The 26,921-nt window shown below is 41.1% G+C and overlaps 3 protein-coding genes and 1 long non-coding RNA gene across 4 annotated transcripts in view; 1 reads left to right on the top strand and 3 right to left on the bottom strand.

Annotated features, from left to right (window-relative positions):
• The window catches only part of LOC308092816 (uncharacterized protein), a gene marked incomplete at its 3' end in the record, with an annotated part of 71,713 nt that extends 63,255 nt beyond the window's left edge, over window positions 1-8,458 (bottom strand). The window contains exon 1 of the mRNA XM_080438912.1: window positions 8,373-8,458. Within this exon, the coding sequence (XP_080295038.1) occupies window positions 8,373-8,430 (58 nt within the window). The 5' untranslated portion in view covers window positions 8,431-8,458. The remainder of the gene's footprint in view (window positions 1-8,372) is intronic.
• LOC308093280 (uncharacterized protein) overlaps window positions 1-26,921 on the bottom strand; it is a 131,798-nt gene that overhangs the window by 64,848 nt on the left and 40,029 nt on the right. The gene's annotated exons all lie outside the window — the stretch shown is intronic.
• The window catches only part of LOC308093283, a 97,088-nt gene that overhangs the window by 65,661 nt on the left and 4,506 nt on the right, over window positions 1-26,921 (top strand). The window lies entirely within an intron of this gene.
• Window positions 17,335-25,246, bottom strand: LOC308093969 (Fc receptor-like protein 5). The gene is made up of 6 exons (XM_080440385.1): window positions 25,164-25,246; window positions 21,391-21,552; window positions 20,469-20,570; window positions 19,982-20,242; window positions 19,755-19,907; window positions 17,335-17,452 (listed from the first exon to the last, which is right to left on the bottom strand). Exons 1-6 carry the CDS (start codon window positions 25,192-25,194, stop codon window positions 17,394-17,396), a joined length of 768 nt encoding a protein of 255 aa, XP_080296511.1. The 5' UTR covers window positions 25,195-25,246; the 3' UTR covers window positions 17,335-17,393.

Below are 26,921 nucleotides of genomic sequence, written 5' to 3'. Positions count from 1 at the left end.
GTTAACTTTCAGCTCTAGTTAGAGAAGTTTTCTCTTCCTAGCAGCTCTTGCCAGGAGCTGCCTATATACGTTCTGTAGGACCACTCCCTCAGTGACGTGGGGGCCCCTTTACCAATGCATAGGCCTGAATGGTCACAATAGGTTAAAGTGACTCCCCTGACACACCTCCAATCCGCCCTGCAGACCTCTGGTTGGCTCAGGCTTGATACAAGACTCAGACATGTCCATACATGCAAACTCTATGAAGGAAAAACGATCTTTACGCTCCAAGCTAAGGAGAACGGCTGATCTCCAACAGACATTACGAATTTTACATTTTTGTGATTATTGATTCATTACTAATACTATCCATGTTGGGTGAAGCGGTATTCACTTTTCTATTAAAGCATGATATGACATAGCCAAGAAATGTTGGTGAGTAAAACTTAATTTATAAGGACTCTGTGGCGTAACGGTAGCGCGTCTGACTCCAGATCAGAAGATTGCGGGTTCAAATCCCGTCGGGGTCAGTCTTTATTCTATGAGTTGAATACAAAGGACCCCGATGGAAACAGGCCATAGGTTTTATTTCTATACTGACTTTTTCATTTCATACCTAGGACGATGCACTCCTGAGTTGTGTGATCCTACAGACAATGCAGTGGATTATACTGAATCTTATTTAGAGGACGATACACTCATCACATGGATAAAGGAATACGGACAGACCCATGCACAACAGTATTTGTCATTCCTGTACAGTATTTGTCATTCCTGTACACTCTGGAGGACAGCGAGGCATTGCCAAATACAGAGAATAAAGAGGTCACCTAGATCACCATACTGATATTCATTACAATGGGGGTGACATCTAGTATTGAGGGTTCTATTTACAATAGACTTATAACCCTTGTGAATACTGTAATTGATCAATATACAAAGTCCGGTGATATTGTATACCCACCAGAGGGATATGATATTTTTAGAAGTCATATTCATTATGTAAAAACTAGGAATACTACATATAAAGAGCTAATATCAGGGTACCATGGTCATAATAGGCGTGTCATTAATGATAGAAACGTGAGGGCCGTAGTTGATAGTTTTTATGATGAAAAACAAGGAGACTCAAAAGGAGTATGTCATGTGATGGTCCTGTGTACATATATCATTGATATGTGCGTCTTAAAGTATCAGCAAGGTATACGTGATTGGTCTATGCGTAATGTTGTGTATGTTATACAGAGAATGATTGATTTAGATGAAACCTCATGTTTGTTGTATATGAATATAATTGATAATGGTATATGTTTTTAATAATAATCATGTAAATAAAAACTGTGTATGCCATATAATCTATTCATCGATGTTCACGGTGTCATGATGGAAAGGAGCTTTACAGAAGATCTATTACGTTGCGGATGATAAAAATCGAAATGTGACCAAATTTAGCTGTTTCATGAATACACGTACAACAATGATATTATGCCCACTATAATCTCTTTGTGGTATATTCCCCAATCATTCATTTTCTCAGAGTTTTCTTTCACTGCTGAGGAAGATGTATTGTAGTTTTATACATCCTAGTTATAAGGGTTAGTCAGCTTGATAAAATGTCTTCTTAACAACTAATAAATAGGAATGAGTACTCAGATATCCACTATTGGGGCCCAAATCAACATACATTCAAAACCCCACCTTCTCTCATTGGTCCATGTATGTGAGGGGTGTAATTACCCATCATGCATTGGGGTGACACTAAATAATTGTTTTTTCTAAGGCTATGTATACAGTAAATAAGTTAGTTTGAAAATATATATTTATTAGGATATGTTTGGTGTAACATTAAGCTTTATCTAACCTAGACTTCAAAATTATAATTTAGATTTTTGAAAACCGTGGATTAAAAAGAGTACATGGCTGAATAATGAGCAGCCTGTCATCTGTTTACAGGTTCACTTTAATCCTGGCTAACCTTCCCCTGAGATTAATATGTTAAAAAACACATTAATAGCTCAAGAACTAATTTCCAGTTTAAATCATCAATTTATCACACATTATATAATATAAATATATTTAGTTTAAAACAATCTAGGGTAAACTAATAGTATTTAACAAAATCAGTGACTTACAATAAGTAATACAGATCTTAGTTTCAAGAAATGTTATTTGGAAACATGTACATAATTCAATTTTACATATATTACATGTTCAATAGAATGAACACAATACGGTACACCCCTGTGCTTGTCTCTGCATACTATTAATAAAAGTATTCAAAAACACATAAAAACACTATACAAGACATAAGACAGATAAAACATGAAGCTTTTAAAAGTGCGTAAATAACCACACTTTTGTCCTGGAAAAGAGGTGGGTGACACATTATTTTCAAAATGTTTCTAAAATAACTGATCAACTAGTTCATAAAATGTGTGTACGTTAACATAGTAGTGTGTGATTGAGCGTGTTGTATGAACCGTAAGTGTGACTTGTACGTGGGTTGGGTGCTTCCCTCCACGAATAGCGTGAGAAAGTTATACTTACCTGGCCGGGGGAGCCATCGTAACCAGATTCCTGGCGTTACATGGCAGGCTGGTGCGAAACTATGATCCAATGCACACAGTGTTTACTGACCCTCCCATTGGTTAAAAAATAATTACCCAGCATGCATTGCAGTATGGCCTGACATTCTTGTTTATTAAAGCTATGCATGTAGTAAATAGTTTATAAATGTTTAACATGGTGATAATTCCACAAATGTGGGAATTGTGTGAAAGTGGAGAAATGTTTTTAAAGATGACATTTTGAGAGATACAATGTGAGTAACCTGATATAGACATGGGTGACACATTATGTTATAAAAGGTTTCTAAAATAGCTTAAAATAGCTTCCAAAAACAATGCATAATACAAGTCTATTTCCTTCCAATCCCAACATTCAACAGCTATCATCACCTAGCTTCATAAAATGTATGTAAGTTAACATAGTAGTGTGTGATTGAGCGCGTGTTGTATGAACCGTAAGTGTGACTTGTACGTGGGGTGGGTGCTTCCCTCCACGAATAGCGTGAGGAGGTTATACTTACCTGGCAGGCAGGGGGGAGACCATGATCCAATGTACTCTGTTAATTACTAATTCACAATAGGCCTACGGAGGTTACTTCTTCTGGGTTTAATATAGAAATGGTGTAGTGTTTCAGCCAAAAACATTGAATTCATTTTCAGAAAATATGTTTCTTCACCAAACTCTTGTTAATATGGCGTTTGAGTATGTAGATATAGCATTGTATAGATAGCTTAGCACCTTTATGTATACATTTTTTAGGTAAAAGTAATACACAGAGAGAAGAAATATATACTACATGATACTGCAAGCAAAAAAAAACTAACAAACAGTGAGACACTATGATCCTCTGAGACGGTGAGTAAGAAGTAAAAAATAAAAAAATACCCAGCATGCATTGTGGTAACTTTTAAATACTTGCTTACTACAAGCTATTGCAATAAAAAAGATATAAATGTCTTATGTGGTAAGGTGGTTAGGGGTTTGTCTTGTGTCACATCTTAAAAGATGCAGTAAGTTAGTTAGAAAATATATATTGGCTGGGGGTCAGTAAGTTAATCTACTCTTTTGTTTAGAAGTAAGAAGTAAAAAAGTGTCTTAAAACAAAATGAAAAGTGAAACAGTTACTGTGTAAGATCTCCATAGATGGATCAACCACATCAAAGCTCAGCTATTGGTTAAAAATAATTACCCAGCATGCACTGCGGTAAATTCTGAATACTTGCATGCTATGGCTGTATATGCAGTGCTAAGTTAGAACATGTTTTTGTATGATGTTGTTCAGTCTTGTGTAACATCTTAAAAGGTTAAGCTACCGTTGCTTTAAAAATTTTTTAAAAAAAAGATTTTTATTTTAATCAAACCGTCAGTGAAAAGGTTAGAGACTAGAGCCAGTTGCCAGCCTGTCTCCCTTTTAAAGTGCAACCTGAGTCCTGTCATTACATTAATCATATCAAGTTGCACTCCACTTGTAAAAAAAAAAGTTATAAATGTTTAATATGGTGATATTGTTAAGATTGTCTTTGTGTCACATTAAGGTTTAGCTACCATTAGCCTATTAAAATTTAATTTATATATATACATTTTTAAAACCTGCAGTGAAAGGACTAGAAACCAGTGGTACCATACCTGTTAGACTTTCAATGTATCCTCTATCCTGATGTGTTAACATCTTTTAGAATCACATTCAAAGTGTTCAAACCTTTTTGTTAAAGGACTGTGTACTTTAGGGAATTAAAAGAGTAGCGAGTAAATGCAGCTTTAAACACAATACATAGGTTGTGTCAATGGTGCATTCTACTTGTTTACACTGTATAACACCCTGTGAGTGGGGCATTTTCAACCATCTATGTCACTAGGGGCCCCCTCCCATTGGTTGAAATAATTACCCAGCATGCACTGGGGGTATTTTTAAATACTTGTTTTTCTAAAGCTGTGTATGCAGTAAAAAAGTTATAAATGTTTGACATGGTGATGTTGTTAGGGTTGTATTGTCTCACATTAAGGTTTAGCTACCATTGCTTTAAAAAAAAAGATTTTTATTTTAATCAAACCGTGTGTGAAAAGACTAGACTAAAGAACCACTTGCCAGCCTGTTACACTCTCAATGCACCTTGATTCCTTTGCATGTTCCCCAGTTTAACTACAGGGGAGTAAGGAATACTGTTAGAAAATAAAACCCTGCTACGGCATATGTTCTAAAGTCATTATAGGATTATAAAAGTTATTATACCCTTTAAGAATAATTAATAAAAGAGTGATTTTTCTGAAATAAGACTATAATGTGCCCTAAGTCAATCAAAGTTACCTTTTGAACAACCACTTGAAGCCTGTTAATCTCAAGTGACATTGCAGCAGTCAATTACACGCAAACATTTGATCAAAGAATAACAATTCTTATTCTTTAAAAATAAAACAAAACAGAAACTCACTATCTCTTGAGTGTATTCAATTATCACTGTCTAGGTTACCCAGTCACATCCCCCTACACCCCCCACTGCCTTCACCTTTCAATACACGTTATCCTGTCTGGGACACACCCCCCACTCAGACACAGTAATTGAATTAACCCCCTCCTACTTCATCCCCTCCCCAGCAGGGGGCGCCAAAGCCACCCCTCCACTCCCCCTCCACACAGCAGGGGGGTCAGACATGTCCGGGCATGCTTGGGCACGCCCCCTAATGATGACGTCACTAAAAACAAAATGGCGGATGCTAACACAATTAGCATGTTAGCATGTTGTTAGCTTAGCATTTAGCTACCGAAGTGCCCATTACTACTACTAGCAGCCGCTTCCTTCCCTATTGGTAACTCTGCTGTAAATAACTTTTGTCACTGTGTAAGTTTAGTTCTCTTTCGTGGTCGAGACTGGCTCTCCACTAAATATTATTCAATATTTACGGGAACTGTCCCCCCGGGGGCAGTGCTCGTGGATACTCTTTAAGACACATCACATATGGTGGCCCTGCCCTGATTTGCAATCAGTGGGGTATTTAAGCCCCACCCAGGCAGAGCCACTTTGATTCTTTGATTTCCACGAGTGCAGACGCTTTGTGGGCTCAGTATTAAGACGAAAAACAGTACAGAACGGGTGTTTGGCAGCGTGTCCACTTACCTTTGGTAGAGAGCAGGTCTTGCGAGGCTCCTCTCAGGACGCTTCGCTGTCATATTTCACACCAACAAAAGTACATTCCTGGCGAACGGCGTGCAACCTGGTTCCGAATCCGACCTAGTCGGAGGGCGGATCAGGGCTGCTGCTGTTCTGCTCGAGTGACCAAGTGGGAAGCCGTCTGTCGGCCGAACGCTTGGTCGCCGGCATCGCCATCGCCGCGGCTGCAGCCTGGTTCCGAATCTGACCCAGTCGGAGGGCGGACCAGGACGGCCGCTGGTTTGCTGGAGCGACCCAAGTGGAAGCCAACCCCGTGAAGCGGTTGAGCGCTTGGATCGCCGGCAGCGCCGCCACGGCGCGGTACCGAGGTAGACCGTAGAACCCGAGTGAGGCTGACCTAGTCGGCGGACCTCCGGGCCATTTACTACCGGTGGTCATCACCGCCGCGGTCCGAAAAGCCCTCGGCGGAGCCGAGTGAAAAGAGTAACAAACAAACAAAGTTTGCATTGTGTCCCGGGTTACTTCCTTGTTGACGCAAGGAGAAGTGTGCCCCACATGGTCACAAGAGGGCAGTGTGGCGCTAGGTCAGGAGTCTCCTACCAGTCACTACACTCGCTGCAATTCTGTCTTTGTATGAGTATATAAATATACTTAAATACTTTCACGGTAAATAAGTGAAATAAAGATAAAGAGACACTTGGCTCTGCTCAGATACTGATAGAGTAAGTGTATTAATATACGAAGTATATGAGTACATATATTTGAGTATATAAATGTATGGGTATACAAATACATACGTTTACGAATATATACCTATTTATTTAGGTATAGTTGTCGAAGGGGGCTCGTGGCCCTCTCACGATAGGCCAGCAGTCCCCCCACAGGAGGTGGTACCGTGTGCCTTCAGTGCCGTGCGGCATGGGGCATCTGAGCCTGTGAGCACTTGGGCTGCAATGGCTTCTCTCGAGGCAGCATTCTTGCTGTTAACTTCTCAGCTACAAGAATGTCCCTGTCGTGCATGAGGGATGCTGACGCTTCCTACATGGCAATGCTTGGGTGGTGCTGGTGTCAATCCCTGCATTCCACCTTATGGCCTGATCAGAGTACGAGTCAGTCTATTGAACTGCACCCTTCCCACCCCCTCAGGGCAGTGGAGCAGGGTTGCAGTCACTGTTGGGCCCTGTCAGGGCCTTGAAAGTGTGTATGGACCGAACTGCCTTGGGCAGATGGTCTCCAGGGCTGGGCTCCCTCAATGGGTTGAGAAACAATCCAGCAGGCGTATAGTTGGGCAGGCAGGCCAGCCCCAACAGGAATGTTGCACATTCCACACAGGGCCTCGCTGCCTCATGGGCGTCTTGCGAGGTGCCCCTCTAGCTGAGATCTGTGGGACGGCTCCTGTTGGACGCCGTCCGCATTTATCAGGTTCTACTGCATGGGTGTGGTAGCCAGCACCCCTATCACTGAGTGCGTGCTGGGCTCCGCAGCAGGACATGGCCTTCACCAGTCGTATCTGCAAGGAGTATTGTGGAGTTGCAAGCTCTGTCAGTCCATGAGGAGCTTTGCAGGTCTAGGCCCAGATGATGGAGGAGCAGTGTTACGCCCCATCCTGGCCTTTCTCCCCAAAGTTCTCGCAGGGGTATATCCCAAACTGGTGTTTGAGCTCTGTCCCTCTTTGACATGCGGACAGATGGAGTACAAAGACAGAGTCGGTTCCCACTCTGCCCTGTTAGAGCTTAGTGTCGTACGTCAGGGCCACACAGGCCCACAGAGTAACAGACCAGCTCTTCGGGTGCTGAAGCAGGAGTGCTTGGACCACTGGCAAAGGCTAGGCTGTCCCGCTGGATCACAGAAATGATCCAGCAGGCATACAGGCGGGCAGGAGTACCAGTGCCGCCTAGGTGCGGGCACACTCCACCCGTGGGACGGCGGCCTCCTGGGTGCTGTGGAATGGTGCGTCTCTGACAGCAGCAATATGGTCGACTCCGTCTACATTCACCCAGTTCTACCGACTGAGCGTGGCAGCCAGCACCCCATCCACGGAGCGAGTGCTGGGCTCCATGCGGTAGAGCAGGTCATACTCACCGTGCCTCCGAGACCCTGGCTCCCGTAGGACGGGCCGGGCTCGGAGTGATGTCGGGCATAGTATGCTAGCCCCGCGTCTTGCGGGCTAGGTGGCTAATCAGTTGACTGGCCTGTCGCCAGCTGGGCCTAGGTAGCATCTTGCGCCTAGGCCACGAGCATTACATACTTTGGATGATAGGATTTTGGAGCACGCCTTGGGCTGATACTGCGGGCTTAAACTGCTTCTGGCTGCCGCGGGGCGGCTGGGTCTGCTTATTTCCTCGCGGTGTGTCTTAGAGAGTTCCCGTAAATATTGAATAATATTTAGTGGAGAGCCAGTCTCGACCACGAAAGAGAACGCCAGGTTACATCCTATGTAACCCAGGTTCTCTGAGTGGAGAGACTGGCTCTCCACGAATCAGCCGCTCCGAAATTCGTGTCAATCAAAGTTAATCAAAGTGGCTCTGCCTGGGTGGGGCTTAAATACCCCACTGATTGCAAATCAGGGCAGGGCCACCATATGTGATGTGTCTTAAAGAGTATCCACGAGCACTGCCCCCGGGGGGACAGTTCCCGTAAATATTGAATAATATTTAGTGGAGAGCCAGTCTCTCCACTCAGAGAACCTGGGTTACATAGGATGTAACCTGGCGTTACCTGTGACAGATGTGTTGCAGCAGCTGATCCATAATAGCAGGGAAATATAGAAATTCATCCATATCCATGAGTTCACAGCACTGATACTGACTTGGAAGGGTAAAGACGAGATCGCCATGATGTCCTGCTCCTTTGTCGTATAGGTGTGTTATTAACTGTTGCACCTGTTTACTATCTGTAGGGCGGTACTTTCATTCATGGATGGATTTATAATTAAAGAGAAAGCACCATCAAATTAACTTGAAAAAGTGATGACACAGATCTCTTAAATACCCCCTAAATATATCAATATACATTTTTTTTTATCATAATTGTATGAACAGACATTGGCAAATTTGAAGTTAAATCACAGTTTACAGTTTAGGTATTTAGCAGACACTCTTAATCCAAAGCGATTTACAGTAAGCAAGGACACAAGATAATACATCATAATACATCATAATACACATAATACACATAATACATCAAATGCGTACACATTTTAATCTAATAATAAAGTAATACATAAATTAACCAATAATCTAATAATAACTAATACATACGTAAACCAAGAACTTAACATCAGCCTACATTGAAACTATACACACTATGCCAGGTCAGTTGACGATGCCAGGTCAACACTGACCTGGCATTTGTCTATATAACAGGCTATCTAAGTTACATTTTAGCCTTTACATAATCCTGCAAGGTCGTCAAGGCTAGGGCAAGTGTTACGGGCTGAGGTGGAGTCTGAAGAGGTGAGTCTTCAGTTTAACATCACCCTACGGTTTTGTAGCCATGGGCCATGGTGCTTTAGTCAATACATTGGATTATTCTGTAAATCCATCTGCGATGTGAAACTTGTGTAAAACTGCACAGTGTAACAATACGATCCCTACATCTCCAGGACTATTTACCAGTAGTATATTAATGTATTTTCCGTGTCGTATGTCGTATCATAAATTGTCTTGTCATAATAAGAACGTGTCATAAAAAGAACGGATGATAATGTTACGCTATGAAATAACTGTTTAGTCAGGCAGATTGTTGTATTTATAAAATAAAAACTGATGCTAAGTTGCTACATTACAGTAAGCCTTTATCATTTCAATGTTTGTATGATTCTCTGTGTATAATAAAGCTCTTATTGTCTCCGCCAGGCCGAAAGGCATGTCGAGAGTATGTTTTGCACCTTGTCCGTCCGTCTGTCCATCCGTCTGTGTGTCCGTCATTCTGTCTGTGTACAGCTGATTGATTGATTGAATACTTCATTTATAAATTTGCAGAAAAAAGCACATGAAAGTACAGTTCAAATACAAGGTCAACTAAATAAGATAAAAAAAAAAAAAACAAGAAAGCCAATGGCTTGTTTCATTTGGGGTCAAATTATTTTTCACATGGGCCTTTTATAGCGCCACCAGGAGGCTGATTTGTGCAAAAAATATTTTTTACAGTACTCCTACAGATTGTTTCCTAAAATCCCGCAAATCGGTACACAGTACCTCCATAGCCATTAAACAGAAAAGATTGGCTTCCAAAGTTGGCAGGAGTACTCCGTTTTGAACAAAATGCCTCAAGTCATGAACATAGCGTGCAATTTCTGTGAAATTTTGCACACACATTCCCACTAGGCCGAGGAAGAAATGCCAGATCAGAGCAAATCAGCCTTATGGTGGCGCTATAACAGGCCGATTCACGATTTTTCCTTTAACTGCACCGATCTGTGAACAACTTTGTATGCGCACTCTAGCGGCCAAGGAAAAACCTTTGCCCTGCATTTTTCTTTATATTAATATTTATATTTTTTATATTAAGCATTCAGATTTTATCCAGATGTCACGCAAATCGTTACACATGATCTCTATTCATGTGATCAAGACGGATCTGCTTGATTTTTCCAATTCCATCCTGATTGGCTGAGATTGACATCTAAAGTTTGCAGGAGTGGCCCGTTTTGAACAAAATGCCGCAAATCATGAACGCAGCGTCCGATTGCGGTGAAACTTTGCACAAACATTCGCAATACGTTGAGGAACAAATGCCAACATAACATTTTAACATTGCCCTATTATAGCACCACTTTTGAAACACTTTTCTTATATTATTCCTACAAATTTTGTCCCAACATCATGCAAATCGGTACACATTATCTCTATTTAGTCAAGCGAATTCCGAACATTGCTGGCCCACAATAACCTACCTGACCTGGCGGAGACCTGTGCTCCGAGGAGCACTTTTTCTTGTTGAAAATATTGGTTCATTCTATTCGTGAGTTATCTGACTGAAATGATGCGTAGCTTGCGAGCTAGTTCAGGCAGAATAAACTCGAGAGGTTGCGGGTTGTTATTGTATGTCTATCTCCCTGCTCTTAATGGTTAATGATGGTCGTCTAATTATGCTGAGCAGGGAGAACATTTTTGAAGAGCCTGAAGGCCAAGATAAAATATTATATCCACACTTGTATTCATTTCACACTACTCATTCTGTAATACAATATTGGTTAATTATATTTGTGAGTTATCTGACTGAAATATTGCTAACATATTAGGGGCGGCATGGTTTATAAAATGATGCATCATTAAGACATCCTAACATACAATATCAAGGTTAAAACGCAGGATGGCAAATTAACTATAATATTTATAAACAAAAAAGCAAGCCGCCGCCGAGACCTCCATGCGAAGGCCGCAAGCCGTGAGTTGTTGTTGTGTGCTCAGTTGTGGAGTGGGCCGGCAGACAGTAAGGCCGTTTCTCAATACCCGAACTTGTCTGTACTCCCGTCCTCACGAACTCGTGATACGTCATCAGTCGCTGCCCAAGTACTGTTCCAATCAAGTTCGCATTTGCCCAAGTACAGACCAAATACCCGGATGTGAACTTGATCCGCCCCCTTTACCGAACATGCTTCAGACTAGACTCGCTGAGGACTTTTCACAGCAGATTGCCCAGAATGCAACACCGCACCGGACCACCAGAGCTTGAAAAACAGGACCAATATGGCTTGAATGTTGTTAACTTCAAATCTGTGGCTGATTTGTGCACCGAACTTTCGGACGTTTGTGTAGCCGGCTAGCCGCTGTTAACCCGGCCGCAGATGACCTGCCCGTCAGACCACTGTACCCCGCCCAAGAAGCCTTATTTGCGTTCAGTCCTTTTGAAAGTGTCCGCTGGTTCAGCTGGGTCTTCTTTATAGTGGTTCAAATTAGATCTAATTAGTTGTGGATATATTTATTGGACTTCTATAGTCTCAGCCAATTTTGGGGAGATAGAACTGCCTCTGACTAATGTTTGATAGTGTTTATGCGAGTAGTATTTATTAACGTTATTTTACTTCAATTGAAGGTATGCGTCCAGGGAGTTCATTCTGCGCTGAGCTGTCAACGAGACTTTTCACCAAGCATGAGGACTTCATCCAGAGAAATATGCAATGTGTTTATCAGTTGTGGAAAAAGTACTCACATTTTTTACTTGAGTAAAAGTAACAATACTGCAATGTAGAAATACTATGTTACAAGCAAACGTCCGGAATTAAAATTTTACTTGAGTAAAAGTACAAAAGTATTGGTATAAAAATGTACTTAAATACCAAAAGTTGAAAGTAATCCTTATGCAGAATGTCCCATTTCACAAGTTTTCTAATGTATAAAATGTATAGAAATCTTTTGAAAATAGCAGACCTACAAGTGAGCTTGTAGATCGGCTATTTTCTAATGGCCGAAATGTAGATATGGCTCAAGTGGTTAATGTATGTTTTGTAATAATAATCTAAATCTACAAAGTAACTAGTAATTAAAGTTTTCAAATAACTGTAGTGGAGTAAAAGTACAACATTTGCCTCTGAGGCATAGTGGAGTAAGAGTAGGCTACTGAAAACTGGAAATATACCAGTAAAGTAAAACTACCTCAAAATTGGACTTATACAGTACTTAAGTAAATATACTTAGTTACTTTCCACCACTGGTGTTTATTAATATTTATCAAGCTTGATTTATGTCGTACGCCTGTACATCATTCATGTATTTTTTATTTTGTCATTCCATCAATTTAACTCTGGTTATTTATATTTTGGAAAAAAAAATTAGGTCCACTCTTATTTGTGTGCGATTTTGTCTGACTATAGGCCACTTTGACTTTTGTATGTGTGAATGTAAGTTTTAACTTCTTTTGATGTGCAGACCTATTGTTAATTATAGTGTAGCCTACTTAGGCAGGCTATTTACTTTTAACTAATATAATCCGCAATGACGGCACTATATTTTCAAATGTGTTAATATAGCCTTAGGCTAAATGTTATATGTGTGTGTGTGTGTGTGTGTGTGTGTGTGTGTGTGTGTGTGTGTGTGTGTGTGTGTGTGTGTGTGTGTGTGTGTGTGTGTGTGTGTGTGTGTGTGTTTATTCGGTTAGGCCTATATATGTTTATTCTGTTTAGTTTTATATTCTATAATATACCACTCACTCAATACACAAGTGATACCTAGGGGGAAACAAATTATTACAAAAAGCCAGAGAAGAGCCACATTACAACATCACGTCGCCTCGCTCGCCAGCCTCCCGTTCTGATCAACTTTATTCTACACAGGTAATTATTTGGTCCAGTGCTCCCAGACCCTTGCCAAGTTGCCAACGCAGGCTTCTCACCCGCAATCGCCTCCTGACTCCAGCAGGTATGAGGTATGCCGACGGATACAGGATAGGTGGGCACTATGGACATCTGGGCACCTCAATGTAAAACTGGCTATTTCGTCCAAAATGTTAAAACATTAAATATTTCAAATATGGTCTTAAGTAAAGTACAGTATACATGATGTGAACATGCACGGTACATCATTATCAGACTTTATTAAGTCTAATAGTAATAAGTTTAACCATTTGAAACCTCTGCAGCGGAGGGCTGCGCCGAAATGAGGTTCCACAGCGTCGCGTGCAGGCAAGTGACGACACGGGCGAAAATTGGTCACTATGCATGATTATTACATTTTCCCACACATCGTCTCCAAACAGTAAAGGTAGTCCAGATGTTTTACATTTTAGCGGCCAAGAAAATGTTACCGACGCGTTGAAACAAGCGTTTAAATCGCTTATTTAGTCAGCCTGTGCCATGTTTTCCCAATGGAATCTTACTGGAGCAGTACAGCGCATGCGGACGGGGGTTGACTGGCCACAGGCTGACTAAAAAAGCGATTTAAACGCTTGTTTCAACCCGTCGTTGAAAATGACATGGAGTCTTGACGATACAATGTAAAACATCTGAGAGAAGGGGGGCTGACCTTTACCTTTGTGCGGAAAAAGGTAAGAATCATGCATAGTAGTGGCCAATTCGCCGGTGTCGTCACCTGCCTGCACACAGCGTCGGGTCTGTAACACCCTGTCTGCCCTGTCTGCTCAAAATGCAGGGGCAGGGAAAAAAACAAAAAAAATCAACATAAGATTAGCAGCCCCTCACCCTCTTCTGTTGCCTATGTTTTCAAATGAGCCTCATTTGCTAATCGGCCGAATTGTAAATGAGAACCATTTGAAAACCGGTTTGGCCACCGACAGGCGCCCAGAACGCATGGATGCATATTTATAGCAGAAAGAGCTTCACATTTAACTATAGCCATACTCATTCAATTCTGAACCGATTCTTAAAATTAAAAATTCTCTATTAGCTGTGAAGGGTCTACTCTTCTTTCATGTGTATCAGATCATGATTGTTCGCCATCAAACAATATCAAGCAAAAAGAAAACATCGGCCGTCCTTTTCTCCATTGCGCAGAGACAGGCACCTCTCTCCATTCAGAAATGTAATAGAAGAACCGTCGTCCTAAAACACCCTGCCCCGGGTCTAACCCGGCGGCCTCGGTCCACGAAAAAAAACGGGGCATTGTGTTTTGGGACGAGCGTTCCGTTTTCCACCTGGAATGGCTCGGTAATTCTCAATAGACTTATCACCCATTGTTGCGCGACCCCCCGCCCGCTTAACCCCCGGGGGGGTTAAGATTCTGGCCCTGTCAACGTTAGAATTCACCTTACGAAAGTGGCTGTGGAGCCTCATAGGAGCTATACTGCCCTGCCAAGCCAAAGTGCAGTAACTACGTTTTTGGACACACCGACTTATTTGTGTATCCCAAAGGTCAAATTAGCCTTCGTGATTTCTGTTGGATAAACAATTACCTCAAGAACAGATGTACAATTAGTGTAATATCACTTATATGCCGATATCTCATTTGGCTGACCAGTTAAATCACTTTTAAACCCATTTTTCAGTGATTTTTTTTCCCGTAGTTACAGGCGCGCGGGAAGTCCTTAATACCTAGGGGGGCTGTGCGTCGAGGGGGACTCCTCGGAAGCGCGGGCGCACGATTTTTTTTGCGATTTCTTTGCGATTTTTTGGGGGTTTTCTGTGTTTTTCCCCACACAAAAAGGCAGAAAGACAGTGCAAACACCAGGTTGAAGTTCATCCATGACCGTAACAGACTGCTATGATCCATAAAATATATATATATTATAAAAAATAAAATAAAATATATTTTTTTTTTCTTTTTTTTCTTTTCTTCCCATCACCAGGGGGGCTGCTCCCATCACCAGGGGGGCTGCAGCCCCCATAGCCCCCCCCTTCCCGCGCCACTGCGTAGTTACTGCACTTTACCTTGGCAGGGCAGTATAGCCTACAGCAGAGGGAGAGGTTCCAAATGGAGCTAGTAATATAAAACAATAGTAAAAGGTGGTAGTATAATAACTTAATATTCCGATTGGAGCTAAACTATCACGTTATCCTTCAACTTCTCGTTTATGCTCCCAAATGACTGGATATACAGGTTTTGTAGCAATTGTAGAAATATTAGACCTTGATTGTCGAATGTTTAAGCATGTTATAATCATATATAGGCTACTTTACCTTAGAACATTTTTCAAATATTTTATTTTGTAACATTTTGGACAAAATAGCCAATTTTACATGCCCAGATGTCCCTTGTGCCCACCTATCCTGTTATACCCTGGTGGGTCTGTAAGTCATTTATTTGTTACACAATCGGTCAGTATCATAATAAATAAATACCAAATGGAATATTTCTATACGTTTTTTTCTGATAGGTCTATAAGAGTAGGCTAAATACATTAAATTAACAAAAACGATGTTTTAACGTTTATATACCTACTGTAGATATACGTTAATATATCTTATGTTTATATAATATCATTATATTGTAAAATGTATGCAGATCTACAAGCTAACACCGCGTCACTCAGCAATGCGTTGTTAGCTTGTAGATCTGCTCTGAGCATATCCACACTGTGGACGAGCTGAGATGGTGACGTCACCGAGAACGGTGCGTTCCAACTACCGTACTCCCGTACTCCCGTCCTCGCGTCCTCGCAAGTTTATACTCCCGAGGCGAACTTGCAAGTCTGAACTTCCAATGACTCAAGTCCGTGCATCCCAAGTTCGGGTATTGAGAAACGGCCTAAGTGTCGACCAGCATCTCAAAGCTAGAGCGCTCCGACGGACTGAAGGGCTGCCAGAGTGATGGAAGTACAGCACAATGCTAACACCTGTTTCCCTATGAATACTGCAAAAACGGTAACGGTAAGTAACGGTAAGTAACGGTAAGTAATATGCTTTTACTTTCTTATAAGAGTGTAGAATATTGTAATTCCCAACAACATTTTATAATGTATTTCACGTGTGTCACGTGACGAAGATTATCTCTGTGTCGTCATTTAGGCGTTATTTTGTCTCTGCCTTTTCCGGAGCGGTGGGAGGGATTTATGGATTCGGCACTTCCTTCTTCACACAGCACTGAACATAGGGACCGTCACTATATAGTTGCATTAGGAAATATTTTCACAACTATTAAACAATTAAATTGTGACAAAGTAGAGGCCATCATTGGCCCGGACCACTGGCGTAGCGGTCCGGGCACCTAGGCTCAATGTAGCCTGACAGCACGTTGCGGGTTCGACTCCCAATCCCGACGGCCTTTGATACGTGTCACTCCCCATCTCTCTCTCCCCATTTCCTGTTAGCCTACTGTCCTATTACTTAGAATATTCATAAATATACTACCTACAAGCCCATGCTTGTATTTTTTTTTTGTACAAAATATATATTAATATATAAAAAAACAATCTTCTCTTATGGGGGCCCTGGCACAAAATCCTTTCAAATGGGTCAGTGGACAAATACATATTAATTTAGGGGTCCTTGACATGAAAATATTTGAGAACCACTGTTGTATTATACTGAACTGGTTTAAATTCAGAGCTGAAGACCATTTCCAACAGCAGTAAAATTACATTTTACAGTGTAAAATCTTAAAATCAGTAATAATAATAATAAAAAGAGAAGCAAGAGCAACCACAACAACAACCCTCCATGACAGCAACATTATAAATCGATGGGTTTTCAGTAATGTACATTTATTACAATTACAATTTTCCTTCTACAGTACATGCAATAGACAGAAGCAGGAAGCTTACGTACAAACAGGGATGCGTTGGTCATGGGACGCGGTAACACGCTGTGCAACCCCTTTTTTGAGCAGGAGGATGCGCATGCACATGCATAGATTTAAAACAACCTTAAATTCACACCTAAACAAAGTTAACAAAGGCTGCCGACTGCCGGTTGTCACACCAGCATGAGTTAACATATAGATTAACATAGGCATGATCCTAGATGCATATCAATTGTCCATTGTGTGACCTGTAGTGTAGGTGTTAAGCGACGTGCACGTGAAGTCATTAAAATAGCGTCCCACCACAAACAAAATCACCAATACAACACTGCGTACAAATCAATTCAAAAATATTCATTAGAATACTATTTACATCGATCATGCAAGGTCTAGAAACATTTATATACTTTAGTTTATAAGAGATGTAAATTTTTAAAGATTGAAAATGGAAGCGGATTAAAAATGGAAGCAAATTGAAAAGATTGCCTGTAAATTACTCTCTCTGTGTCACACGTGCGCACAAACATACAAACGCAACGCACGCACACACATTAACTCTATACCTGCAAGACAGTGGACTGAGTGACAGGCAGCTTCTGATTGGCTACACAGCTACCTCCATGATGACATCATTGATGTCTCCTCTCCTCGCATTGGCTGCAGCTGTGGAGAGAGAGAGAGAGAGAGAGAGAGAGAGAGAGAGAGAGAGAGAGAGAGAGTTATTCATAATATCAGCTATATAACTGCTCTGAAAACGTTGTATTATCATAATCATCATTTGTATTTATTTTTTTCAGAATCAGATTCAGTTTATTCACCAATAATGTTAACACAAAGGATTATAAATCAGAGGTGTCAAACTCATGTTAGGTCACAGGCCGGACTGTGGGTAAAATGCTACTTCATGCGGGCTGGACCAGTTGTCCATGGGTGAACATGGACACGTGTATAATTATGCAATTTGCTGACAATGCTGACATCTGCATGACATATAAAACCAAATATTTTGGTTCATAAAACGTCTCTAAATCACTTTTGTCTAGCTCAGTAATCTTCTACTATAGATTAGGGCAAATACTGTATATTTATTCAGATAATTTCATGTAAATTATTTCCGCTGTTATGGTTACTGAAAATTACACTCATTTATTCACTAAAGAGCTAAATCCTAGCCTGGAATCCAGTCTGATTCGCTAAGTTAGTCTTTTTCTCACTTCGTTACTCAGTCTGGCCAGGGTCCTATGACCCGCTTTCCCATTAAGTAGGCAAGTCAGGAAGTGACTTGAGTTTTACATTGGACAACACTGGTCCCGCCCCCCCTACAGACCAATCAGAAGTCGCAGACTGTTTTCTCCCGACCTGTGCTCCTCGCACAGGTCTCCGCCAGGTCAGGTAGGTTATTGTGGGCCAGCAATGTTCAAAATGTTCCAATCAGGATGGAATTATGAAATATCGGACGGATCCGTCTTGATCACTTGACTATTAGAGATAATGTGTACCGATTTCTGTGATGTATGGACCAAATTTGTAGGAGTAATATAAAAAAAAATTATTGTTTTGCAAAAATCGGCCTCCTGGTGGCGGTATAATAGGGCAATGTTAAAAGGGTGGCATTTGTTCCTCAACGTAGTGCAAATGTGCGTGCAAAGTTTCACCACAATTGAACTGCGTTCATGATTTGCGGCATTTTGTTCAAAACAGGCAACTTTAGATGTCAATCTTAGCCAATCAGGGTGGAATATGAAAAAAAGAAAAGTGTGAAATTTGGATACAATCTGAAGGTAATATCCCCAAAATAGCGGCACCATTATAGGTAAAATAGGTAAAAATACGAATAAGCCTGTTTAAGCGCCACCATGAGGCTGATTTGAAAAAGTTCAAGTGGCATGTCTTTCTCGGTCTAGTAGGAATGTTCGTGCACAATTTCACAGAAATCGCACTATGTTTTGGTACAGTAAGTATAACCTTTGACAGTGGTAGTAAAAAGTACCAGCTCACTGCCATACGATTCAGAAATCTCTTTTTTACCAATTTAGGGTGTGTTCGAAAAAACAACAACAACTCAGCAGCAGCGTTTTCCAGTGTGCTGACTCCAAACACTAGTGAAAACAACAATGGTGGAAGAAGTCATTGCTAAATGTCTACTAGAGGCTAAATGCATGCAAAACGAGGCAAGACGAGTGCTACTGCCAGTCATTGCTGCCAGCATAGGAAGCACTGAGGGACAATACAGACAGCAGGCAAGGAGGCGCAAAGCAATAATACTATACAGGCAAGGTGTGTTGGTTTTACTATCATTCATAAATCAACTGAATCACCGCACTACGACATCACCACCAGAGCTCTCTGAAAACTTAGCAGATTCTCAGTGTGTATATCTGAACTAGAGATGCGCGGATGGCCTCTCATGGTCATCCGAATCCGCGGTACAAATTAATATCCATCCGTTATCCAACCGCAATAATTATATTATCCAATTTTAATATCCACATCCGCACCAACCCTTTTTCCCGTATGTCAAAATATTATTATTTTCTGGTATTCCCCGTTAGTTTTAGTATTAGTTGTGCGATGCGATCAGAAAATGCATTGATTTAGCCTATGGAATGTCGGTGCGGCATCCAACTGTGCGGCATCCAACTGTTGGCGCACATGCCGCACATGCCGCACAATAATTATATTTGATTGACCCAAATCCACCCAAACTGCGGTTAACTGCGGCAACCGCGGCTAAAACCGCGATCCGCGCATCTCTAATCTGAACGTACCGGATATGCTGCCCTGGAGTGAATGTGGAAATTTAGCGGCCCTCTCCACTATCAAAGTTGCCCACCCATTTCCTAGACCCTAGGACCCAGAAGGACAGTGGGCATGGCATGAAGTTTTACCTCTAATCCTGTCTCTTTATGAGTTAGCAGTATGGGCCCCAGGTTAAGGTGTGTATTTATATAGCATATTGTCTCACCTCTAGCTCTAGCTCTGTCTCTCAGTATGGAGATGTAGAGGATGGTTGACACCACCCAAGGAATGAGCACCAGTACATGAATGATCGCATGGGGCAGAGACATGAGGGGGGGTTCTGCAGACTCAGAGGTTGGGTCAGGGGTGGAAGATGAATCTGTGAAGAGAACAATGATTTCAGTATCTCATGTTGATAATGGACAAATAATCTGACAAAGGTGCAAGACTCACTTTTCACTTCCATCCACCTTTCTGGTGATCCTCCAAGGTCAGAGATGTTACACTTGTAGAATCCTTCATCATATTTGTTGACATTGTGGATGATCATCTGTCCTGTAAACTCAGTACTGATGAGGGATCCATTAGTATAGAAATCAGCTTGGAGGTCAGGGGTTGGATTACCAGTTATCTTGTCTTTGGACCAGCAGCGGAGTGTGACATCACTTCCCTCCATCACAGGAAGCACAGGACTCTCCAGGAACACATCTCCATCTAGAACCAGAGTTATGAACATCTATTGAACCAACAGCATGTTGAGTTATGAACCTCTAACCAACAGCAGGTCAAGTTATTGATATGTGGTGGTTGGTGGCTCCACAATACTGCTAGGCATACATCATATACCTTTGGAATGGGAATTAAACTGTATGTGAATGAATTATGTGTGTCTATCCACCACAGTATATTGATTATTTTGATGTAGATGTATTAATTGTACCAGAGATCAAAATGTTGTTGACGTCGCTGAGGTCTCCTGAGTCAGACTGACACCAGTAAGCTCCACTGTCCCAAGGATACAGCAGAATGTTGCAGGATGCTCCTACACACAATCACAATTAAAACTAGAAAAAGTGCTCCTCGGAGCACAGGTCTCCGCTAGGTCAGGTAGGTTATTGTGGCCTCCTGGTGGCGCTATAATAGGCCAATGTGAAAAGGGTGCCATTTCTTCTTGGGCCTTTCACGGCAATCGGACCTTGCATTCATGATTTGAGGCATTTTGTTCCAAAAATGTGTGTTGCTAAATTAGACCTGCTGGTGGCGCTATAACAGGCCAATGTGAAAAGGGTGCAATTTCTTCCTCGGCCTAGTGGGAATGTGCGTGTGAAATTTCAAGGAAATCGCATGCTGTGTTCATGATTTGAGGCATTTTGTTTAAAACAAACCAATCCTGCAAACTTTGGAAGGCAATCTTAACCAATTAGGATGGAATATGGAAAATCGGACAGATCCGTGTTGATCACATGACTATAGAGATACTGTGTACCGATTTGCGTGATGTTTGGATCAAATCTGAAGGAGTACTGTCAAAAAATATGTTTTGCACAAATCGGCCTCCTGGTGGCGCTATAACAGGCCCATGTGAAACATTTGGGGCAGAGGTTCTGAATTGGCATCCAGGGAGTGTGTGTGCAAAGTTTCGCTGCGATCAAGCCAACGGTGCGGGAGATTAGCTGTTCACAGACGGACACACGGACGGACGGACACACACACGGACGGACACACACACGGACGGACAGGGGGTAAAACATACTCTCTCGCCATGCCTTTCGGCCTGGCGGAGACAATAAAGCTATCAATCAATAAGTCAGTCAGTCAGTCAGCCAGTCAGTCAGTCAACAGCAGTATTTATCTAGGTATACCTTTGGTTTCTCCCCATTCATTGTTGCAGGTTCCCTTCCCATTCTTACTGGTGTGTCTTCTCACAGACCAGCCTGGTACAGATCTCCCTTCTTCCTCACAACTCAGTGAGATGGACTCGGATTTAAAGAACTGATATCTGTCTGGAAGGACCCTCAGAGACACTGGAGAAAGACAGAAGAAAGAAAGAAAGAAAGAAAGAACACAGTGATGAGAGGAAGAGATACACATATCAACCTGTAGACATTATGTGATGTGATCACATGTGAGCTCCTATCTGTCTCTATAAATTACAACATTAAGGGGACGTGTCCACAGAAAGTGTCTTCTGAACGGTGGAGAGTTTTGGAAATCATTGAACTATGGGGCTGTGTCCATGTGAAGCGTTTCATGAGTTGCCAGTGTCTTTCTGCCGTGCATTTCTATTGTAAAGACGTTCCGAATCGCTCCTCTTCTCAGCAGCCGAGCATCATGCATTCAGATTGTGTAGCATGGGTCCCAGAGGTGAAGTTTGGCCCCACTGCCATGTGGGTAAACATGGGGGGTGTACCGCTACAGGAGTTAAACCGTGAATGAATAATCACACTAGACAGAATACAGACAGACACTGGCAGTTCCCTGCAACTCCAAACAGCAGGTGCTGTGCACATACACGTCTGTGCTGTGCAAATCTACTCTCTGCACAAGTGGCTGCTCTACCACTTGAGCCACTGCCACCCAGTATGTCTCACAGTGGTGAATACATCCTTTATACATGCAGACAAGTGCAGTTATGCTCACACTTAAAGGATTGTCAATTTACATTTACAATTTAAGCATTTAGACACTGTTTATCCAGAGCGACTTACAAGTGTGAGATGGGAATAAGCAGAGTAAACATGTCAACCAGATTGAACACACACATGCCCCACAAAAGTGCGTGGATACTGAATACTGTAGGTCTACAAAGTCACATGAGGTTACATGAATACACCAAGCACTGAAAACCACTGAAACCCCTATACAGTATGTCTCTGAGATTGCACAACAATGGTCTGTGTGTGCGTGGGTGTGTGTGTGGGGGGGGGAAGGGGGGGGGGACTTCCTGTTTCTCTCATTGTTTCACGCTCATTCTTTTTCTCTATTTCCTCCCTCTCTCTATCGCATGTCCTTCCATAGATTTTTTATCTTTTGTTCTCTCTACCTCTTGGTCTAATTTGGCCTTTTACATTTTGCCTGCAGAGGCTACAATACGTAACTAAATATAGTTGAATAAAATGTTGTCATCATATCAATTTACTTCATAAAGACGTCTTTATTTCTAGCTTGTAGGTTAACCAAACACAAACATATGTCTTTTTAGTGATAATGAGCATCAGCAAAGTCCAGTAGAACACATAGAGGATGTCAATCTATTGGAACACCCCCACAACACCTCAACCCTCCCCATCTCACCTCACCCAGCTCCCTCCCAGTGCATGTTTTTATGAAGCACTATAGGGTTGTCAAGGTGACGGAATTTCCCCCCCGGTGTGATACATTGGCCCAGCAGCGCAATATTGCTGTGGCCGATGTCCCCCCTTTTTACTACTTAATTTAATACTATAAGTAAACAAACAAACAAAACTTACACTATACAACGCTGGCAGCACTAGACACACACACACACACACACACACAGGTTGCACATGACTGTGCATAATGACACACGGCAACGAGCAGTTTACAGGCTGTAGGTACATGCTATGTATTGTATACGTCTCATAACTGTATACGTCTCATAAATACGTGTAGTGCACTGACAGACACAGTCATCCATATCAATCATCACATGATGAAATAGAGACTTGACCTCAAACAACAACATAACCCAGCTCTCATCATTGCATATGACAGACAAATATATCAAAGAAATGTGTCATTTAATTGAATATTTCTTTTCATAGTTTTAGTTTAGTTTTCATAGCATATGTTGGATAAGCATAATATCATTTTGTTAGACTATTTTAGCAAAACAATGAAAATGAAAAGACTGATGGTTCTGTGTTTTTGAGGGGTATACGCATAATATGATAATATTATAATAATAATAATAATAATAATAATAATAATAATAATAATAATAATAATAATAATAATAATAATAATAATAATAATAATAATAATAAAATTACATTATAGCAAATAGCAGCAGGACCCTGATTGTAGTTTAATGTGAGTTTTTACCTTCTTTGAACGAAGACGGGCTTTCAAGACGGAAATTCTGTGTTCTCGGCTCAACATACAGGTGGACACGGGCTCCCCACCCCACGCACCCCTTCCCCCAGGGGTGGGCAACTTTGAGGATGGAGAGGGACACTATATTTCCACATTGCATATACTGTTGGCAGACACCTATATCTCTGTATTTTAACTTTTTTAGTAAATGAATGCCGTACTTCGACCATTCTATGCCACACAAAAGTAGCAAAAATAGCCGATCTACAAGCTCAAAACGCGTCACAGTTTTGAGCTTGTAGATCTGCTATTTTTTCTATTCTTGAATTGGAATCCTGTTTATTTTTTGCAATTTTTTCAATGGAATCCTGAAAAGTAACATTTTTAGTTATTAGCATTTAGTTATACTTATGTTAACTTTATGAATAAATACAAATACATTGGACATATATATATTTTTATACTAGTCATTAAACTAAAAATATAGACTGAAGTAATTAAAGCGGGTCATGTTTGCATGTTTGGAATTGTAACAGCTGAAATCAATAATATATCAGTATTCCGTATATAATATATTAACCTGCAGGCCACATTAAGTGAAGGTGGGGGCCGCATGTGGCCCCTGGGCCGCCATTTGCCCATGTATGCCCTACTCCATGGGCCCCCCACCCACGCACCCCTACCCCACGGGCTCCCCACCCCACGCACCCCCTACCCCACAGACCAAAAATCTGATCATGTGCAATGGGATTAGCCTAATACAGCCAATAGTTATGACACACATGCACACACGCACGCACTTTTGCACTTTTGCACGCACGCACGCACGCACACACACACACACACACACACACACACACACACACAGACACACACACACACACAGGACCTTTTCATCTTTGACAGTGCAAAAGGGACAGGTTCAGAAAACATACAGAATAGAATCTCTTGTAAATTCTGAAATATAAGATCAGCCTCTGGAACTGTCAGTACAATGTTATAGAGGGCCCAATAGGAGGGCCCCCCTGACCTTTCCTGACCTTTGGGCCCCTGGGCCTAGGCTCGATAGGCCTGTTCAGGGATCCAGCTCTGACTGTCAACAGTGTTGGACAGAGTACTCAACCCCAGTGCTTGAGTCAAAGTATAGATACTCCTGGTCAAATATTACTCAATTGCAAATCAGTCAATGTTTTTACTTCAATTAAACTGCTGGAGCACTTTCTTTTAAAAACACTTAAGTAGGCTATGCAAAAGTACATGCTTTTTAAAATACTTAAGTATTAAAAGGGACAAAATATCAATGCATTGCTTTATAAAATGTAGACATTTTCCAAAATATTCTACACCTGTCAACAACCAGGACTGGAGGTGTTACCTGTGAAAACCTGCAAACACTCAGGTGTCCTTTGTACTTTAATAACCGTGTTTGGTAACAAAAAGGGATTCCTGTCTCGTTAAATACATTTAAATGAAAATAAGTGCAAAGAAGAGTGTTACTGAAAAGAGAAAGTGTATGGTGCTCTGTCCAGACTGCATAACGTTTAAGTCGAGTAAAATAGTATTTAAATAAAATACTCACATGATGTGATGTAGGTTGATGGAAATGTCATCGTGACAAACTGACTGACATAAAGTGAGTGATGTTGTTTGACATGTAGACCCTCTGCTTCTGGTTGTTAGAGCGTCCATTTCCTGTCTGGTAGATGCTCAGCCGCCCAACTATCCAGCCACACGCACACATACATTTTCTCTTTTTTTCACAACTCTTTATTTATAACAATCATGATATACAATACAATACAATACAATACAATACAATACAATACAATACAATACAATACAATACAATACAATACAATACAATACAATACAATACAAACACAAACAGAGTTATCAATACATCTATATATAACAACATCAGAGCCAGGGGAATTTACTAACAGAAAACATTAAAGAGTGAACACAAAAGGACAGTTCTTGCAGCTTTCTTATTTTTTGAGTCATACATAATTGTTTTAATGTACTGCCTGGCTTCAATCTCAAATACAATGAAACAGGGTTTGGAATGACTAAATTGGGATTTATGTATATGAAATTTAGCTAGTATAATGATCAAATTAATTATGAATACCTAATCTTTCTTCTTATTACTATTTTCTTTTTTTTTGCAAGTAAAGACAAAAGTTAGAGTCAACATTATCGACAATATACCGAGATACATCCTTCCAAAACTTGTTAGTGTGGGTACAATTCCAAAATAAGTACAGCATTGTCTCTGGGTACATTTCACACAATGAACAGTTCACACAGATGTCTTTCTTGAACTTAAGAAGATAATGACTTGTAGGATAATACCTATGCAGGATTTTAAACGAAACCTCCCTCACTTACACATACACTGTCATACTGTTTATACTGCTGCTCACCTATGGTCATGTTACAACACATCTAGCATGCAGAGGTTGCAAGTCATATAATGATGCAATGAGAATGAGTCCGCTAATAAAGAATGAATTGTCACAGCCTTTGGGTTTTACAAATATTGAACTAATGAAAAGCATAAAAAAGCGCTTCTGACTAAACCTCTTAACTCCATTGGACCCTCAAGCTGTCGGTCAAACCACCTAACTCCAACTTTGTTCTTTCCATCATTAATTACAATGACGAAGTCAGACGGAAACTCCACATGTGGTCAAAAACCACTCCACTTGAGCTGTATTTGGGTAAAGTGATGATAATATAAGGACACATTCAATTATCTGACAATGTCACCATACCAACTTTGAGGAGGCAGTATTGTGTTTTTATGTTTTGTTTTTTTTATCTCCTGAAAAGTTAGTAACTCCGTCCCCTCAATACCAGGTCACTTAGATCAGCTGACCAGATACAGCCAATAGTTATGGCTTATGAAATAACACACACGCACGCACACGCACGCGCACGCACACACACACACACACACACACACACACACACACACACACACACACACACACACACACACACACACACACACACACACACACACACACACATGTCGGAGGATATAATTGTGGTTTACATTAGTTTCAGGCCTGTGAGAGCTGAGCTAGTTGTGAAATCAGAGCTATCAGTATGACACAACCCTGCTGAGCATGTCCAGGAGAGAGTCAGCATAAAGCTATAAATAAATACAAATAAATCAATTCCAACGATTCTGTTTTATGCTAATTCAACTTAACCATGATCAAATCATATCTATTGATCTCAAAAGGTTTGGATTCTTCAGACCCCATCTATTACATTCAATCAGAATGATTTCAGAATGATTCATTGAAGAGGTCCTTTGTTTGAAGAG

This window comes from Gymnoscopelus braueri (genome assembly GCF_963280865.1).
Source record: "Gymnoscopelus braueri genome assembly, chromosome: 10".
NCBI classification, from domain to species: domain Eukaryota; kingdom Metazoa; phylum Chordata; class Actinopteri; order Myctophiformes; family Myctophidae; genus Gymnoscopelus; species Gymnoscopelus braueri.
This window is presented reverse-complemented; position numbering and strand designations above follow the sequence as displayed.

What these genes read in the sequence shown, in the direction of transcription:
- LOC308093969 (XM_080440385.1), bottom strand. Translation starts at nt 25,194, where the DNA reads ATGACATTTCCATCAACCTACATCACATCAT. An exon ending in ATCAACCTACATCACATCAT is followed by an intron (nt 21,553 to 25,163) that starts GTGAGTATTTTA and finishes GTCTTTCTCCAG; the next exon opens with TGTCTCTGAGGGTCCTTCCA. An exon ending in CAACAACATTTTGATCTCTG is followed by an intron (nt 20,243 to 20,468) that starts GTACAATTAATA and finishes CTCTGGTTCTAG; the next exon opens with ATGGAGATGTGTTCCTGGAG.